Source organism: Atheta coriaria, unplaced genomic scaffold (assembly GCF_025399875.1).
Source record: "Atheta coriaria isolate IRGN ID8LTWV9N9 unplaced genomic scaffold, Caltech_Dcor_3.1 hic_scaffold_14_pilon, whole genome shotgun sequence".
Classification (NCBI taxonomy): Eukaryota; Metazoa; Arthropoda; class Insecta; order Coleoptera; family Staphylinidae; genus Dalotia; species Dalotia coriaria.
Window position 1 is genome coordinate 307,426 of NW_027045456.1, and position 17,611 is coordinate 325,036.

General features: G+C 36.6%; 4 protein-coding genes and 1 long non-coding RNA gene across 7 annotated transcripts; 3 read left to right on the forward strand and 2 right to left on the reverse strand.

Moving 5' to 3' along the window:
• Positions 1 to 337: 337 nt before the first annotated feature.
• LOC135801955 (heat shock protein 70 A1-like) lies at positions 338 to 2,538 on the forward strand. Its single transcript, XM_065315491.1, has one exon. The coding sequence runs from the start codon at positions 495 to 497 to the stop codon at positions 2,427 to 2,429; it is 1,935 nt and encodes a 644-aa protein (XP_065171563.1). The 5' UTR covers positions 338 to 494; the 3' UTR covers positions 2,430 to 2,538.
• On the reverse strand, positions 2,527 to 4,900 carry LOC135801957 (ataxin-10-like). Its single transcript, XM_065315493.1, has 6 exons — positions 4,742 to 4,900; positions 4,564 to 4,660; positions 4,063 to 4,503; positions 3,044 to 4,010; positions 2,923 to 2,986; positions 2,527 to 2,752 (listed from the first exon to the last, which is right to left on the reverse strand). The coding sequence occupies exons 3-6, from the start codon at positions 4,182 to 4,184 to the stop codon at positions 2,556 to 2,558; spliced, it is 1,350 nt and encodes a 449-aa protein (XP_065171565.1). The 5' UTR covers positions 4,185 to 4,503; positions 4,564 to 4,660; positions 4,742 to 4,900; the 3' UTR covers positions 2,527 to 2,555.
• A 400-nt stretch (positions 4,901 to 5,300) lies between these two features.
• LOC135801962 (proteasome subunit alpha type-5-like) lies at positions 5,301 to 6,658 on the forward strand. The gene is made up of 3 exons (XM_065315500.1): positions 5,301 to 5,461; positions 5,640 to 5,911; positions 6,034 to 6,658. Exons 2-3 carry the CDS (start codon positions 5,640 to 5,642, stop codon positions 6,545 to 6,547), a joined length of 786 nt encoding a protein of 261 aa, XP_065171572.1. The 5' UTR covers positions 5,301 to 5,461; the 3' UTR covers positions 6,548 to 6,658.
• A 28-nt stretch (positions 6,659 to 6,686) lies between these two features.
• Positions 6,687 to 8,112, reverse strand: LOC135801961 (tRNA selenocysteine 1-associated protein 1-like). Its single transcript, XM_065315499.1, has 3 exons — positions 7,831 to 8,112; positions 7,387 to 7,741; positions 6,687 to 7,300 (listed from the first exon to the last, which is right to left on the reverse strand). Exons 1-3 carry the CDS (start codon positions 7,867 to 7,869, stop codon positions 6,783 to 6,785), a joined length of 912 nt encoding a protein of 303 aa, XP_065171571.1. The 5' UTR covers positions 7,870 to 8,112; the 3' UTR covers positions 6,687 to 6,782.
• Positions 8,113 to 8,276: 164 nt separating this feature from the next.
• On the forward strand, positions 8,277 to 16,712 carry LOC135801963 (uncharacterized). 3 transcript variants are annotated; one of them, XR_010550486.1, is made up of 5 exons: positions 8,277 to 8,510; positions 10,396 to 10,434; positions 16,105 to 16,180; positions 16,241 to 16,392; positions 16,461 to 16,712. It is a non-coding gene; the product is annotated as an uncharacterized lncRNA (long non-coding RNA). The 3 variants fall into 3 exon arrangements; XR_010550485.1 differs by lacking the exon at positions 8,277 to 8,510 and adding an exon at positions 9,948 to 10,305; XR_010550484.1 differs by lacking the exon at positions 8,277 to 8,510 and adding an exon at positions 9,949 to 10,262.
• The last annotated feature ends 899 nt before the right edge of the window (positions 16,713 to 17,611 follow it).

Sequence of the window (17,611 nt, forward strand, 5' to 3'; positions counted from 1 at the left end):
TACTGAATTGACTTTTATTTATCAGTTTTTCGCTATATCTTCGAAAATTGTTTGTATTTTGTTTGAAAAACAACGCCTACTAATCATAAATATTCAATGTTTACTAGATTTGTCTCGAAAACTTCAATATTAGCTCAATTAATTGAAATTCGCGAAGGTTTCCAACGCAGTTTCCTGACATTTCCCGACCTTTCTAGATGCATGCGTGCTCTGTTTCACAAGTAAAATCATAGCGAGGCACAACAAGGACAGCGCGCTCGAAAACACGAGAATAACCGAGAATACAATCGAGAACGTTCGAGAAAACTTTGTCGGGAATATATAAGCGGACGCTCCGAGCGGCAATTCAGTTCAATTCAAACAAGCGACAAGTAAACAACTAAACAGAACAGATCAAGTTCTCTGCGACCTAAAGCGATCAGAAATTGTTTTCATCGGCTAACAATAAATTATCAGTTAATATCAAATCAAGTAAAGTGAAAAAAGTGAATACAATGTCTTCATCGAAAGCAATTGGCATCGACCTGGGTACCACCTACTCCTGCGTTGGAGTGTGGCAACAGGGAAAAGTTGAGATCATCGCCAACGACCAAGGCAACCGAACCACCCCAAGTTATGTTGCCTTCAGCGACACCGAGCGACTCATTGGCGATGCCGCCAAGAATCAAGTGGCGATGAATCCAAGCAACACCATCTTCGACGCGAAACGACTGATTGGGCGCAAATACGATGATCCCAAAATCGCTGCCGACATCAAACACTGGCCCTTCAAAGTGGTAAACGACAATGGCAAACCAAAGATTCAAGTGGAATTCAAAGGTGAGACCAAAAAATTCCCACCAGAGGAGATTTCTTCGATGGTTTTGACGAAAATGAAGGAAACCGCTGAGGCATACCTGGGACATCCGGTGAAGAACGCAGTTATTACCGTTCCCGCATATTTCAACGATTCTCAAAGGCAAGCTACCAAAGATGCGGGTGTTATTGCCGGTATAAATGTTTTGAGAATCATCAATGAACCAACCGCAGCGGCTTTGGCTTACGGTTTGGACAAAAATTTGAAAGGGGAACGAAACGTTTTGATTTTCGATCTTGGTGGAGGTACCTTTGATGTATCCATCTTGACTATTGATGAAGGATCCCTCTTTGAAGTTAAATCAACTGCTGGTGACACTCATCTTGGCGGTGAAGATTTCGACAACCGTTTGGTTGATCATTTTGCTGACGAGTTCAAGAGAAAATACAAAAAGGACCTGAAAACAAATCCCAGGGCTTTGAGACGTCTTCGCACAGCTGCCGAACGCGCAAAGAGAACCCTATCGTCTTCTACTGAAGCCACGCTTGAGATTGATGCCCTGTTTGAAGGAGTTGACTTCTATACCAAGATAAGCCGCGCTAGATTCGAAGAATTATGTTCGGATCTCTTCAGAGGAACATTGCAGCCAGTGCAGAAAGCTTTGGCAGATGCCAAGATGGACAAGGGACAGATCCATGACGTGGTACTGGTTGGCGGTTCAACCAGAATCCCGAAAGTTCAAAGTTTGCTGCAGAACTTCTTCTGTGGTAAATCTTTGAATCTATCCATCAATCCAGACGAGGCAGTTGCTTACGGAGCTGCAGTCCAAGCAGCCGTTTTGAGTGGTGACACTGATTCCAAGATCCAAGATGTCCTCCTCGTTGATGTTACTCCACTTTCCATGGGAATTGAAACAGCCGGCGGGGTATTATCGAAGATCATCGAGAGAAACGCACGCATTCCATGCAAACAATCGCAGATGTTTACCACCTACGCAGACAATCAACCGGCTGTCACCATTCAAGTCTACGAGGGTGAACGTGCGATGACCAAAGATAATAACTTATTGGGGACATTTGATCTCACTGGAATTCCGCCAGCTCCACGTGGTGTGCCCCAAATTGAAGTTACATTTGATCTAGACGCGAATGGTATTTTGAATGTTTCTGCGAAGGATACCAGCTCGGGAAAACAGAAAAACATTACCATCAAGAATGACAAGGGTAGACTATCTCAGCAGGATATTGAAAGGATGCTGGCTGATGCCGAGCGGTACAAATCAGAGGACGAGAAACAGAAGAACCGTGTTGCGGCTCGTAATCAATTGGAAGGTTACATTTTCCAAGTGAAGCAAGCTGTAGAAGATGCCGGGGATAAACTCAGTGAGGATGATAAAGCTAAAGTTAGGACTGAATGCGACAATGCCCTGAAATGGTTGGATACTAACACTCTGGCTGAGCAAGATGAGTTCACCGAGAAACAGAAGGAGCTAACGAAGATCTGCAGCCCAATCATGAGCAAGTTGTATCAACAAGGAGCTCCCGAAGGTGCTGGACGTCAGGGTGGCACATGCGGACAACAAAGCGGTGGATTTGGAAAAGGAGGTGGACCTACCATTGAAGAAGTAGACTAATTTATCAAGTCTAGAATAGAAATATTTATGCGTAACTTTTGTGATTGGTAAAACTTAAATTATTCCTGTATTATTAGTTCTATAATAAAATAAAGCATTTAAAATATAATCTATGTTTTTATTTATTTATTTATTGTTCCCATTCAAATTAAGCGGTGCTATATTGATACTGTTGGGACCATCATCATGCAGTGTCAATCCCAGTTCATTCAGAACAGCTGAATCAAGAGCTCCTTGCTTATTTAAAGAAGCAATGATTTTTTGATTCTCTATGTTGTTCTCTAAGATGTTGCGGATTGCAAATACTACCCATTGAATTATAACTGGAAAGAAATTTTGATTTTTTCATACATTGTGACTTGGTGCGGAAACATCCGAAGAGACAAACAAAGATAGGTTCCTCTCTCCTTTCTCGTTTGGACTTCGGTTCGGTGCTACCAATTATATGTATAATACATCCATACATGTTAATAATTAAATGTAAGTTACTTACATGGATTCCTCCCGTCTATATTGCAACAATCCAGAAGTAAAGGAATAACATCTAATTCTCGTATCTAAAATAAAAATATTATTATTCCATTCTTATTGTGTTTATTATATCAATTACTCACTTCATCTTGATTACATCTCATTTTCCACGCCATATTTCCCAGTATTCTTATCATATTAACTCGAAAACCAAAAGCTGGATGCTCTTTGATGTCTCCTCCCATATCCTCAACCTTAGACAACTTCCCAATCGGTGCAAAATGATTATTTCCTTCTTTTCCAGCGTCATGTATAGACTTCAATAAAAATGCGCAGTTAATCAGTAAGCTACGGTCGTATTGAATAAATCTCAGGCACTGTTCATCTGAACTTAGAGAAGCAATCACATCAGACAAAAGGGAAACCTCAAATGGTTCAATCTGGTTAATATAATCAGCAACTGTCTTCAGTATACAATCTGATGTTTTTTTGAAATGTGATGTTAACAATTCAACATTCTTTTTTGTCCAAGAAATTAGTTCCTTTTTATGTTGTAACTCTTTTAATTGTTGTAAAATTAATATCCTATATTGGACATCTTTGATATCATCATAGTACTTGAACACTGTACCATTTTTGATGAATAAATCCAACAAAAAGTGAGCAAATTCATTATTCTCTTCTTTTAGTAAAATCATTAACAAGTCTAAATCAACGGTGAGCTCATCATTAACCAAAAAGATATTGTAAGCAAGAGCAAACATTTTATCAGATAAGTCCTTGTTTTCAATATACACTTTAAAATCTAATGAAGTCCATATTATCTTTGCATTATCCTTGTTGCCAATACAAATATTAATTAGGAATGTAAGCAAAACATTTTTTAAAGCAACTGGGTACTTTTCATTGCTTAAAATATCTTGATAAATAATTATGAGTTGTGTTTTTGAAGAATTGGCAGCCAATATTTGGTATTTTATGTCTATGTTTTTGATTGCACAGTTTCTTAAACATCTGATAGCTTCTTTAAGTAGCAAGTGATTTGATGTGCTATGAGCCTTTAGAATTGTATCATTCAATAACTCTACATCCTCAATAGTAGCATTTAAACTGAAAAAGTTCTGTTGATAATTTTTCATCTACAAAAATGTATATTACTTACGATTGAGGCTCATTGTTAAGAATTTCCAAGATATATGACTGTTTTAAACTAGCTAAGAGTTTGCCTTTATCATTTTCAAGTTGAATTTGTTTTATTTTATTTGGATCCATGGTTTCCACCATTTCCACTGCTAAGCATAAATAAAATCAAAACATTTGCTTCTGGATGCTGAGTTTATTGGTGTGTGCATTATAGGTTAAATTTGAAATTATTCAAGTTGTTTCAAGGTTTGTGAACAGAGTTTTTAAGTAAGTAAAATAAAAGTGAGCATTTATTATTTATGAATTCTATTTATTTTCTGTCAGATTTTAATTTTGTGCGCACAAAATCGAATTAACTAAACTACATTTTCCTAATCAAAAGACATCATTTGGTTCTTGTTTAGCTGGTCAGGAATCTAAACAGCAGGGGTCGTGGGAGCAGCCGGGGGGGCAGCCGTGGCTAGAAATATATTAAAATTAAATAAAATAAAATCTGCTACTATATGAATTAATTAATTACTTGAGCGCCTGCATGCAGGTCCATGAGCTTGACCAGCTGGATGAACATGGGCTGGTTGGTCAGGTTCAGGTACCGGGGATGCTGAGGCAAAGCCCAACTGTAAAAATATATAAATTATAAAAGATACAATTAGTAACGAATTAAAATATAGTTACAGATGAAAATTGTTTTAACTTACCAAAGCGCAGGCAACCATTGCGATGAGGACGAAGCAATAAGTGAATTTCATTTTTGTAGATTTGGTTTTGGTTTTCTGATAGAAATGATTGCTCTGGATGTTCAGATTACTATGATATCAACTATTGCAGATTGCTGGGTATTTATAGTTAAAAGATAAACTGCTTTTTAATAACATGACAGCATAATCTGAAATCAAATGAATAATACAAAGGAAACGGCTTTATTCATGATTGCCAGCTGAATACAGTTGAAATAAAATGTGATAATTGCTTAAAAACATCATTGATTACTATGACCATACTTGTGCTTGCGTTCAGGTGTCACCAAAGTCAGCAATAGTGTTTGATATTAAATAATCATTACATAAAAATAACATACATGCACACATTTCCTGTTTATTCCATGTTTTAACGATCAATCATACAAACTTCACGTGAAGTTCAGCATTTCCTCCTAGTAATTAATTTAATTGAATTGAAACATAAAAATTGAGTGCAATAATGTATCTTTTACTAATTTCTTGTACGTTTTTCGTATTTTATTCTTTAAAAGTCAAGAATTCGAAATAATTATTTAGGGTAAGTGGGGATAACCTTTAGTGGACTTAGAGGTTTGGTTGTCATTTGTCATTTTGTTTGCAAGCGAAACTAAGGAACACAGTGACAGTGTAGAATCCGGCGAATTCTTCGAAAATCTCTAATTAAACAAATAAATCAAGGTATATATGTCTTGCAAAGGGTTTAACTATAACAAAATAGTATAAATATACATTTTGAACATATTTAAACTACAATTTCTTTGTAGTTTTATTAATATTACACGAATAAAAGCAAGTCATCAACGTAACCTTACAAATTTTCATACTGGTTTTCTAAGTTTGTAATCGTTTTTTACAGATGTTCCTGACCAGAAGCGAATACGACCGTGGTGTAAACACCTTCTCGCCGGAGGGTCGTCTCTTCCAGGTGGAATATGCCATTGAAGCAATTAAACTTGGCTCAACTGCTATTGGAATCAGCACTAATGAGGGAGTTGTTTTGGCTGTGGAGAAGAGAATTACTTCACCACTCATGGAGCCTACCACCATAGAGAAGATTGTTGAGGTTGATAAACACATTGGGTGTGCTGTTTCTGGGCTTATGGCTGATTCTAGGACTATGATTGATAGGTATGGATATAATTTAGAATTCAAATTCTGGTTCTTATTGTTTATTTTGCCATTAATTAAAAACTCCAAAAACATTCCAAACATAATTGAAAATATTCAATTAAATGTTTAATAAATTATAGGGCAAGAGTAGAATGCCAAAATCATTGGTTTGTCTACAATGAGAACATGACAGTGGAATCCTGCGCCCAGGCGGTGTCGAATCTTGCAATTCAATTCGGCGATTCCGACGACGATGGTTCTGCGATGTCTCGTCCCTTCGGTGTTGCTATTCTTTTCGCTGGTATCGATGAAAAAGGCCCCCAACTCTATCACATGGACCCATCTGGTACTTTCGTGCAATTCGACGCGAAGGCGATCGGTTCCGGCTCTGAAGGCGCTCAACAAAGTCTGCAAGAAGTTTATCACCGCAGCATGACTCTCAATGAAGCCACCACTTCGGCGCTGACTATTCTAAAGCAAGTCATGGAAGAGAAGTTAAACTCTTCCAATGTGGAAGTCATGACAATGACACCAAAGGATTTGTTTCATATGTTCACTAAGGAGCAAGTTGAAGAGGCCCTCACGCAAGTCGCTTCAGTGGAACAATCACGAGGCGACTTGACGAGCACATCTACCACTAAAACAACTGCCTGAATTAAAATACTTGTTGATGCAAGTTACGCATACTTAAGTAAGGTCATATTGTTTGGTTTATATAATATGCATTGTATTTTTTAATAATAATAATAATTACTTGGTCCACCAGACATTCAAATTAATATTAAAGCGCCAGTTATCAATTAGAATTATTTTATTAAGATATTTCTGGTCACCATACAAAGAAAATTTGTCAAGTTAACTTAAATGTAAAAGTTATTTTCAGACTTCTCTATGATACTTCTAAAACATCACATGGCAACCATCTTGAGCTCTCAAGTGCTCCCCAAAAGCTGACATCCTGCTCGATTGTTTCTTTGTTTATCTTTTCGACGTCAAGAGGAATTGTGTGTTCAACCAACTCCAAATCGTTGTCCATCTTTTTCTCCATTTGTACATTTGCTACCATGTGCGAGTTTTCGGTCATTTGCGAAGCATCTCCACCGGCGTTGCTCTGATCATTGTAATAATTCTGCCACGTTGCGTAATTCTGCCAATATGCTGTGGTCGCATCATAATATTGTGAATAATCTGTGCTGGTAGTGGTGGTTGATGTGAAACTGGGAGTAGATGGCGTCTCAGTTGTAGTTGTAGATCCCTTAGGTTTTGGCACAGCATTGCAAATTTTCAGTGCTTTAGTGCCTAAACCTATGTATCCATTCATTGAGATAAGACTGTCCTTTTGTTCCTCCTCACTACCAAACCGGACAAAGCCGTAACCACGACTAAAGCCACTGCTGTCAATTATTACTGTAAATAAAGAAATAATCACGTTAATAATAAAGTTAATATCATATGCTAAAAGAAAACATGTGTTTTAAACGTTGTTTGAATACCTTTTGCAGTTTTAATAGTGTTATATTTAGTTGAAAACACTCTGTACAAATTGTAATCATCCACATCAGGACTTAGATCTCCAACCCAGACAGAAAATTCACGATCCAGCAAAGATCTTCCTGTGTTACTAGCGTTATTTAAACGAAATCTAACTGAAGGAGTTGTGCCAGGTATGGGCTTGCCATTTAGTTTGTGCATAGCATCAATTGCTTCAGCATCAGTAGCGAAGTGGACAAAACAGTAACCAGCTGGTTCTCCTGTGAACTTGTTCCTCATCACTTTAACATTGAGCGGATTTTCGCCCATTTTTCTGAAGGAGTTAATAATGAATGTCTCTGTCATGTAGGGCTCCAACTAAACACATTAAGGAAACAAATTGTTAATTAATATTAAATGAATGAATATTAATTTGTATTGTTTGTAAGATAGCATTAAATACATACACTGCCCATCCAGAGCTGACAATGCACCATATTCGCCATAATTACTGCTTTGGGTAAGCTTTATGGAAAATATTACAAACAATTTCAAATGTAATGAATACAACACAAACACAAGATGAATACAACTTCTTGGTTATGTGAGTTATGTTTTCAGTTTGGTCTCTGTCGAAAGCCCTGTCCCATTCAATGAAATATATAGATCTCTGCATATTCTGCAATTGTGAAACAAAATAATAAATTAATATATTTATGATACCATTTGCATCTTTAGGAACATTCTTTGTAAATCTAAATTTGATTAAATTTACTCATAACAGTATTAACAATGTTTCAAATATAAACAGTCTAGCGTCATCTAGGTTTGTGTTGTTGCATTATTTTGAATACATGCTATATACATATTCAGATTGGGAAGTGCACGTAAACTTGCAATACCCAAAATCGCTGTGCGCTGACCTTGCCTTAGTAGACTACTTGTTTCGTACCGGTTGCCGGTTAGACGTTTATCCATGTTCGTATAATTCTTAAGCATTTAATTCCACAAATCCGCGATATATTCCATCGATATGTGTGGTTTTTGATTGCAATGTGCGCCTGAGTCAGAAACATCAATCTCAACATTGTAGTGACGTACAGTGGCTGTGATGCCATTTTTGTTCCTCTACGTTGACGCTAGGCTGGTAAGTTTATTATTCAATTATATTTATTTAAAGTTACCCATCGCGGTATTTGCATGTTCTCTTCTGACTCTGATAGCGCGAGAGTCAATCTTAACGATACGTTATTGCCGTCCCGAAAAATCATGCGCCAAGTGCTTGCAAATTTTGTAATCGGTGACTTGTGGATTCTCAGTCGACTAGAACTCCCAGAAAACAACCCCAAACATCCCCAATATTTCGGTCATTAACCTAACATTAACTTACTACCTTAGTAGGTTCAAGCCCTATTTTCTTCCTGCATTAGTAGATTTAAACCCTACTCTCGCCTTGCATTAGTAGATTCTAGTCCTACCCTCTCCCTGCAATAGTAGGTTCAGGTCCTAACTTTTCTTTACGAGAGTAGCGGTAGAAGTGACTCGTGTTCAGAGCACCGTACAAGGGCAGCGGTAGAAGCGACTCGTATTCAGGGCACCGCATGAGGGTAGCGGTAGAAGTGACTCGTGTTCAGGACACCGTACAAGGGCAGCGGTAGAAGTAATTCGTGTTCTGGGCACCGTACAAGGGCAGCGGTAGAAGTGATTCGTATTTAGGGCACCGTATGAGGGTAGCGGTAGAAGTGACTCGTGTTCAGGGCACCGTACAAGGGCAGCGGTAGAAGTGACTCGTATTCAGGGTACCGTATGAGGGTAGCGGTAGAAGTGACTCGTGTTCAGGGCACCGTACAAGGGCAGCGGTAGAAGTGACTAGTATTCAGGACACTGTACTAGGACAGCGGTAGAAGTGATTATTATTCAGGGCGCCATACGAGGGTAGCGTATTTTATTGAGTATTTGATGTTGATTAAGAATTTGCGATTCGTTCAGGATATTCGAGATATTCGCAATTGAAATAAATTATGCTACGCGTAATATTTTCGTCTATCGTCGCGCTGTCGCTCATTTTTGTTTCATTCTTATCGCAGGTACAGCGTCTATTGCAATTCGCGCAATAGGTCGCGTGCCATCCACGCGCTGCCGGCTTTGCGCATCTATTGCTTTTATCTGCGGGGTTCAAGCAGTAGGTACATAGTCTTATTGTGAATTGTCGCATCGTAAATTCTATTCAAAGATGGCACTAGCTTTAACTAAATATTATAAAATAGAATTGTATTAGTTTTGAAGGCAGTTCTATTATCAGCGTTTGTGTACTCGTATAAACAACTTTCTTATCGCATTCGCCGTGGGAGATTTTACGCGTAAGATTCTCGTTGCGCTGTCGCATGGGGCACATTATAGTTTAGTTCTTATCACAAGTACCGTGTCTATTGCAATTCGCGCACAAGGTCGTGTGCCATCGACGCGCTGCCGGCTTTGCGCATCTATTGCAATTCGCGCAGAAGGTCGTGTGCCGTCGACACGCCGGCTTTGCGCATATATTGCTTTTACCTGCGGGGTTCATGCAGCAGGTGCAGAGTATTATTGTGAAATATCGCATCCTTGCGTGCGCAGTTTCGGCATGCTCTATTGATGGATTGCAGCCAGTTTCGTGCCGGTCTCTGACGCATCCAGATGTATTTCGCGCAACGCGTTTCGTTTTATTCGGTCATTACCCGACTAAGTCGTAATATGCATATGCAGTGTTACCTTAATAATTAATTGTGCGTTAAATGTCCCTAAATGTTTTTTTTGCTTGCTTGTGATGTTTATATTTCAAATTACAATGCTGCGGGTTTATTGTCGATTATTGTGTGACGTGGTCGGTCGCTAAATTAACTGGAAACATATTCGTGCTTGAGTGAGTTACTTTTACCTGACCATTGCGATTCTCAGCACAGGAAGTTTGTTTTTCTCCTATGTGTGAATATAATAACATTATCATATTGTATGAAATCTTTTTGTTTTAACTATATGTTTACTTCTAATTACAGTACTTGTCGTGCCCTTGCAATCCGATGAGCGCTGCATTGGTAAGTTTATAATTAAGTTATATTATTCTGTTTAATGTTTTATCACATTTCATCTGCGTGTTGCAATAGCCCGCGAATTAGGGGGGCCGTATATATTTCACTTAATGGTAATATGGAAAACGGATCATATTGCGGAAAACCTTTGTGAATTGTTCAAATGTATCTTCGAATTCTGATAGCGCACTTTTAAACACAATTTCACAACCTTTACACCATTACGAATTTTAATTATTATCTTGTTTTATCCTATAGAGAATTTTCCAAACTTATTTAGATTAACTAGATTAGATTAGGAATTTGAAATCCGTTCTCGTCTGTCTCTTTTAGTTTACGAGATATTCCCAATTGAAATAAATTGTCAAAAATTGAAAAATGTCACTTTTTAGTACTTTTAGTGAGGATTTTTGACCTTTTACTGTTGGAAATATAATTATTTTATATCTTTATCTGATAGAGAATTTTGCAATTTTTCATAATCAGCAATTTGTTGGTTACTATCGCCTTTAGTTTAAGAGATATAAATTATCAAAAATCGTCGAAAAAAAGTATCAAGCACCCCCCCTTGGCAATTTTTTCTTAAGAATTAAAATTTCATCTCTCAGATTTCCGTTTTAACTAACCTATCTGACAGAGATTAGTCTGTAGATTAAGACGCTGCGATCAGATCTTATTTATCTCTGTTAGTTTACGAGATATTCGCGATTGAAAAAAATGGGCAAAAATTGAAAAATGTCACTTTTTAGTACTTTTAGCGGATTTTTGACCTTTTACTGTAGGAAATATAATTATTTTATATTTTAATCTGATAGAGAATCTTCCAATCTTTCATAATCAACAATTCGTTGGTAGCTATCTCTTTTAGTTTAAGAGATATGAATTTTTGAAAATCGTCGAAAAAAGTATCAAAGCACCCAGCAGCGAATTTTTCTGCAGACTTAAAATTTCATCTCTTAGATTTCCTTTCCGCTATCTATCTGATAGAGATTGGTCGTAGATTAAGACACTTTGCGATCAGATCTTATTTATCTCTTTTAGTTTACGAGATATTCGCGATTAGATAAAATGGGCACAAATTGCAAAATGTCACTTTTTTAGCACTTTTGGTCGCGTTTTCGACAGCCAGAATATAATTTATTTTATATTTTTAATCTGATAGAGATAATTTCAATCTTTCACCAATCAACAATTCATTGGTAGCTATACTTTTAGATTTAAAGTATGAATTTAAAATCGTCGAAAAGAAAAAGTATCAAGCACCCCCAGCAATTTTAAGACTTAAATTTCATCCGATTTCAACATCACCATCTCGGTAGAGATTGGTCCGTAGATTGAACGCTGCGATGAGATCTTGTTATCTCTTTTGATTTTGAGATATTCGCGATTGAATGCGTAGGGGCAAAATTGCAAAGATATCGCTTTTAGCGCAGTGCGTTGCCAATTACTGGCAGGAAATATAATTATTTTATATTTTTGTCTGATAGAGATCTTCAATCTTTTCGTAATCAACAATTCGTTGGTAGCTATCTTTGGTTTAGAGATATAGGGTGAAAATCGTCAAAAAGTATCAAGCACCCTTAGCGTTTTAAGACTTAAAATTTCATCTCCAGATTTTCCCGCGCGACTATGTATACGGTAAGATTTGCGGTGCGTAGATTGGGCGCTGCGGATAGATCTTTTCGCGCGTTTGCGGATATTCGCGTTGACCAGAGACGGGCGGGCGTTAAACGGCGCGTGCGGTATTTTTGCGATGCGGTAGAATGGCACCAATCTTTTGTCGGCAATTTGTTTGGCTATCTCGCGGTTTGGGGCCGGGAATTTTGAAATCGTGAAGGTATCGACGGGCAAAATTTCATATAGAAGTTTACGCTCTATCGCGGTAGATTGAATTACATGCCGGGTAAGACGCTGCGAATCCCGGAATAACGGCCCATCTCTTTCGTTTGAAGATATTCGCGGTGAACAAAATGGGCTTTAGTACGAAATCGCTTTTTAACTTTTTAAATGCGCGTTTTTAAGAGCCTTTTACTGTAAAGTATAAGTTATTTACCGGTACTCACGGAAGTAGGAATCGCTTTTGATAAAAGCAATCGGCGGTGGGTGGGGAAATTTGCAGCCATAACGTTTTGAATTTTTTAATCGTCGAAGTATAAAACTTTTACTTAATTTTCTTGGGCAAAATTTCATCCTACTCCGTTTCTATCACCAGGCCAGGGGTAATGCGTGGGGTAGGAACGCTGCGATCGGTCTGTTGCTCTCTTTAGATTTTGAGGAGGATATTACGCGTTCAGCGAACAAAATGGGCAAAATTGCCGAAATATGCGCTTTTCGCGCGAAATTACTAGCATTTTTTCGAGCGCCTGCGCTGACTCCATATTATGCATACTCCATTTTAATCTGAAGTAAGAAGTCTTCCAATGCTTTTCATGTCAAAATTACCTGGGTACGCTTCTCTTTTAGTTTAAAGAATAGCCCATTTTATTATTATGTCGAAAATAAACACCAATTTTGCTTAAGACAGAAATTTCATCTCGGGTACACTTTTTACTATCTACCTGACGAAGAGATTGGAATACATGGGGAACCGTCGGCCGGTATTGCGCGATTGAATAAAACCAGGCAAATTTAAAAATATAAATTAATTTTTTTCGACTGTAAAATCCTCAGTATGCCTGTCTTTGGTAAAGAGTCTTCCAATCTTTCATAAATCGCTGCAATTCGTTGTGCCTCCTGCGCAGTTTAAGAGATCCAGCGGGTAATCGTCGTATCGCTTGCCGAACACGGTACCAAATTAAAATTTCATCTCTCGAATTTTCGCTTATCTATCAGGCCAGAGATTGATTACGCGTCGAGATCGCGGCCACTCTTTAGGGTTTAGTATTCCGCGATTGAAGATAAATGGGCAAAATTGCAAAATAATAAAGCGCAGCGCTTTTGATGCGTTTTCAAATTTACTGCCGAAATACTCAATTATTTTACTCCAGTTTCATATTGGTGCCTCGCTTGGAAATGCTGCCATCCTTTGATTTAGAATTTGGCCCTTCTCTCTTTTTGATTTCAATTTGAAATATATCAAACTTTTATACATTTTTCTTGGGCACTTAAAATTTCATCTCTCCAGATTTTCCACTTTTCTCCTATGGAAAGAAGATTACGATAAAGAATTTAAGACGCTGCGATCGGAGTCTTGGCCTCCCTGCTTTTTGGTGCCCGTTGATTAAAATGAGACGAAGGCCATATACGCTGCGTGGCATTTTCGGCACAACGGAAACATTGGCTCCGGTAGAGACTCTTCGTCGCACCGTACATAATCAACAATTCGTTGGCAGCTATCTCTTTTAGTTTAGGAGATAGGGAATTTTGAAAATCGTCGAAAAAAGTATCAAGCGCCACCCCATGGCAATTTTCTTAAGACTTAAATTTCATCTCAGATTTCCCTTTTAACTATCTATCTGTTGATAGAGATTGGTCCGTAGATTAAGACTGCTTTGCGATCAGATCATATTTATCTCTTTTAGTTTACGAGATATTCGCGTTAGATAAAATGGACACAAATTACGAAATGTCACTTTTAGCGCACAGTCGCGTTTTCGACCTTTACTTTAGGAAATATAATTATTTTATATTTCAATCTGATAAGAGAATCTTCAATCTTTCACCAATCAACAATTCGTTGGCAGCTATCTCTTTTAGTTTGGGAATGGGAATTTTTGAAAATCGTCAAAGAAAAAGTATCAAACACCCTTAGCGAATTTTCTTAAGACTTAAGTCCGGTTGTTGGGACGGGCATTGGCGTTGGTTGGTTGAAGTTTAGATTAAGACCGCTTTACGATCAGATCTTATTTATCTCTTTTAGTTTACAGAGATATTCGCGATTGAATAAAATGGGCACAAATTGCAAAATGTCACTTTTGCTTACTTTTAGTCGCGTTTTCGACCATTTACTGTAGGAAATATAATTATTTATATTTTAATCTGATAGAATCTTCAATCTTTCATAATCAACAATTCGTTTGTAGCTATCTCTTTTTTAGTTTGAGAGATATGAATTTTTGTAAAATCGTCGAAAAAAGTATCAAGCACCCCCATAGCAATTTTCTTAAAATTAAAATTTCATCTCTCAGATTTCCTTTTAACTATCCTATCTGATAGGGTGGTCCGTAGATTAAGACGCTGCGATCAGATCTTATTTATCTCTTTTAGTTTACGGGATATTCGCGATTGAATAAAATGGGGCAAAGGGAATTGCCAAATGTCACTTTTAGCACTTTTTAGTCGCGTTTTCGACCTTTTGCACCGTAGGAAAATATAATTATTTATATTTTTATCTGATAAGAATCTTCAATCTTGTAATCAACAATTCGTTGTTGGCTATCTCTTTTAGTTTAAAGGATATGAATTTTTTGAAAATCGTCGAAAAAGTATATCAAGCACTTTATGGCAATTTTTTCTTGGACTTAAAATTTCATCTCTCCAGATTTCCCTTTTTAACTATCCTACCTGATAGAGATTGGTGCGTAGATTAAGACGCTGCGATCAGATCTTATTTATCTCTTTTAGTTTACGAGGATATTCGCGATTGAATGGAAATGGGCAAAAAGGTACCCAAAATGTCACTTTTTGCTTAGCACTTTTAGTCGCGTTTTCGACCTTTACTGTAGGAAATATAATTATTATATATTTTAATCCTGATAGAGATCTTCCAATCTTTCATAATCAGCGATTCGTTGGTAGCTATCTCTTTTAGTTTAAGAGATATGAATTTTTGTAAATCGTCGAAAAAAGTATCAAAACACCCATAGCGAATTTTTTCTTAAGAATTAAAATTTCATCTCTCAGATTTCCTTTTTAATATCCTATCCGATGAGAGATTGGTCGTAGATTAAGACGCTGCGATCAGTCTTATTTATCTCTTTTAGTTTACGAGGATATTCGCGATTAAATAAAATGGGCAAAATTGCAAAATATCACTTTTAGCACTTTTTAGTCGCGTTTTTTCATTCTTTACTGTAGGAAATATAATTGAATTTATATTTTTATCTGATAGTGAATTCGGCAACGCGAGTTATATTGAAAGTTGTGTGTGTGAGCCGTATTACTCGTTGCGTTAGAAATTGTAGTTGTTTCTGAATAACACGCGAACGCGGTGTTACAGAAAGATAAAAATAATTTTCCCAGATGCAGAATTTAATTCTGTATCTCCCTGTATTGAAATTTATTGCCAGAAAATTCTGTGGCGCATTTTATACTGAAAGTTGTGTGTGTGCGCCGTATTACTCGTTGCATTAGAAATTGTAGTTTTTTCTGAATAACACGCGAACGCAGTGTCACGAAAAGTTCGGAATAAATTTCCCTGATGCAGAATTTAATTTTGTATCTCCCTGTATTGAAATTGGTTGCGAGAAAATGATTTTCCTTGTTTGTCCTTGTCATCTTCTCACGCCATTGCCATTTGCCACATACAGCACATTTTAGTATAGTTTTGATCGCATATATGTAGTGTCAAATGTAAAAAAAATTGCACAGTTGACTATTTAATCGTAATTAGCAACTATAGTAATGTTATTTACTATTTCTGCGTTTAATGTACATTATTGAACAAAAGTGGTGATATTTAATCGTGTTTTGTGTGCATACTTATGCAAGTTGTTTTAACTGTTTTGTTTTTTACAGTATATGCCGTACCTTCTACCGCTACCTTCGTACGGTGCCTTGAATGGGAGTCACTTCTATTTTCTTTATGGATCCTGTAAGTAAAATTAATTTAATTTATGTATATGTATATTTCATTTACTTAAATATTTTCCAGTTGTTGGATGAAGCATTGGCTAATCCTGAGATGATCAAGTTTATCAATAAGTACCAACTGGAGAGGTTCCGTGGTACTGGTGGAGTGCGTATTGAGGATGATGTTTTGATTACTGAAGATGGATCTGTCAACTGGACTTGAGTTCCAAGAACGTATGTAATATTTTGGCAATTTATAATATTTTATATTTTACTATTCTGTTATTCATTCTGATTTATAGTGTCCCAGAAATTGAAGATTGGATTGCCGGTGTTGATAATGATCCCAAATACGATTGAATGAATTTACAACATTTTGAAGCTGATACTGATATCATTTTTGTTTATTTTGTTAAAAGGTATAAAAAGAGCATTAAATAATTGCATATTATTATCCTGTTTTCATGCATGTATTGTTAAAAATGCTGTATATATTGAGAAATTGAGTTTGTGATTCTACATGTATGAATAAAATTGTAGTTTAATATTTTTAACTATAAGTTTTTATTGTTTTATTTGTCCCAAACGGAGAATATAACTCGCAACATCGTTACTCCTTTAATTAATCCATAAATCCCTTCAACTTTAATGGAAATGACACTGGTAGATATGGGAAATAGTTCAAAATCAATTTTATATTGTATCAATATTAATTTAAAACGGTATCACTAGTGTCATCTATCCATGAGTAACTAAACTACGCCGCTATTAGAAATTATCTGCCTACTGCACTTTCTGCGATCCTAATATTCAAAAGAATTTTTGTGTATAATTTCACTGGAATTTCTCGACAAAATTTTTGTGCCATTTTTGTTGTTTTTAATAAGGATGCCATCTTTGTCCAGAATTTTCAAGGATCAGGAATATGTGGTTCTTTTTTTTTCTAGCCCTTCTAGTTATCGAGAAAATTACTTCTTTTTTTTCTAGCCCTATTAGTTGTCGAGATAATTACCATTTAATCTTCATAAATTAGACTATTCCGACGGGATACACGTGTTTTATTATAATTGCAAATAAGGCCTAAACGGTTATTGCTAGCAAAAAACTTTACTAAAATAATCGATGTAGAATTAAACTATGTATCAGCAGCCTCAAACAGAATTTCAAAATTCCAACTTTTAATTTTCTACATAAAAAAGATAAATCTTTTGCATTTTTTATAACAAAATCTTTTCTTAAAAAATTTTTTGTGCCATTTTTGTTGTTTTTCAATAAGGATGCCATTTTGTCCAGAATACTTCGAGGATCAAGAATATGTAGTTCTTTTTTCTCTATCCCTTTTTGTTTAGCTTACAGAAGTTGCACTTGCTGAAAAAAGATTTTTAAACATTAATTTTACCCGCCATTACTAGTTACCGCCTCCTTCATTTACCTCCTCTCGCTTTCTGCGATC

Coding starts and splice junctions, on each gene's coding strand:
- LOC135801962 (XM_065315500.1), top strand. CDS start 5,640: ATGTTCCTGACCAGAAGCGAATACGACCGTGGTGTAAACACCTTCTCG. Junction 5,912..6,033: donor TCTAGGACTATGATTGATAG/GTATGGATATAA, acceptor AATAAATTATAG/GGCAAGAGTAGAATGCCAAA.
- LOC135801955 (XM_065315491.1), top strand. CDS start 495: ATGTCTTCATCGAAAGCAATTGGCATCGACCTGGGTACCACCTACTCC.
- LOC135801957 (XM_065315493.1), bottom strand. CDS start 4,184: ATGGTGGAAACCATGGATCCAAATAAAATAAAACAAATTCAACTTGAA. Junction 2,987..3,043: donor TGAGATGTAATCAAGATGAA/GTGAGTAATTGA, acceptor TTTTTATTTTAG/ATACGAGAATTAGATGTTAT. Junction 2,753..2,922: donor TATAGACGGGAGGAATCCAT/GTAAGTAACTTA, acceptor ATTTCTTTCCAG/TTATAATTCAATGGGTAGTA.
- LOC135801961 (XM_065315499.1), bottom strand. CDS start 7,869: ATGGCGAATATGGTGCATTGTCAGCTCTGGATGGGCAGT. Junction 7,742..7,830: donor GTCAGCTCTGGATGGGCAGT/GTATGTATTTAA, acceptor TAATGTGTTTAG/TTGGAGCCCTACATGACAGA. Junction 7,301..7,386: donor CACTATTAAAACTGCAAAAG/GTATTCAAACAA, acceptor CTTTATTTACAG/TAATAATTGACAGCAGTGGC.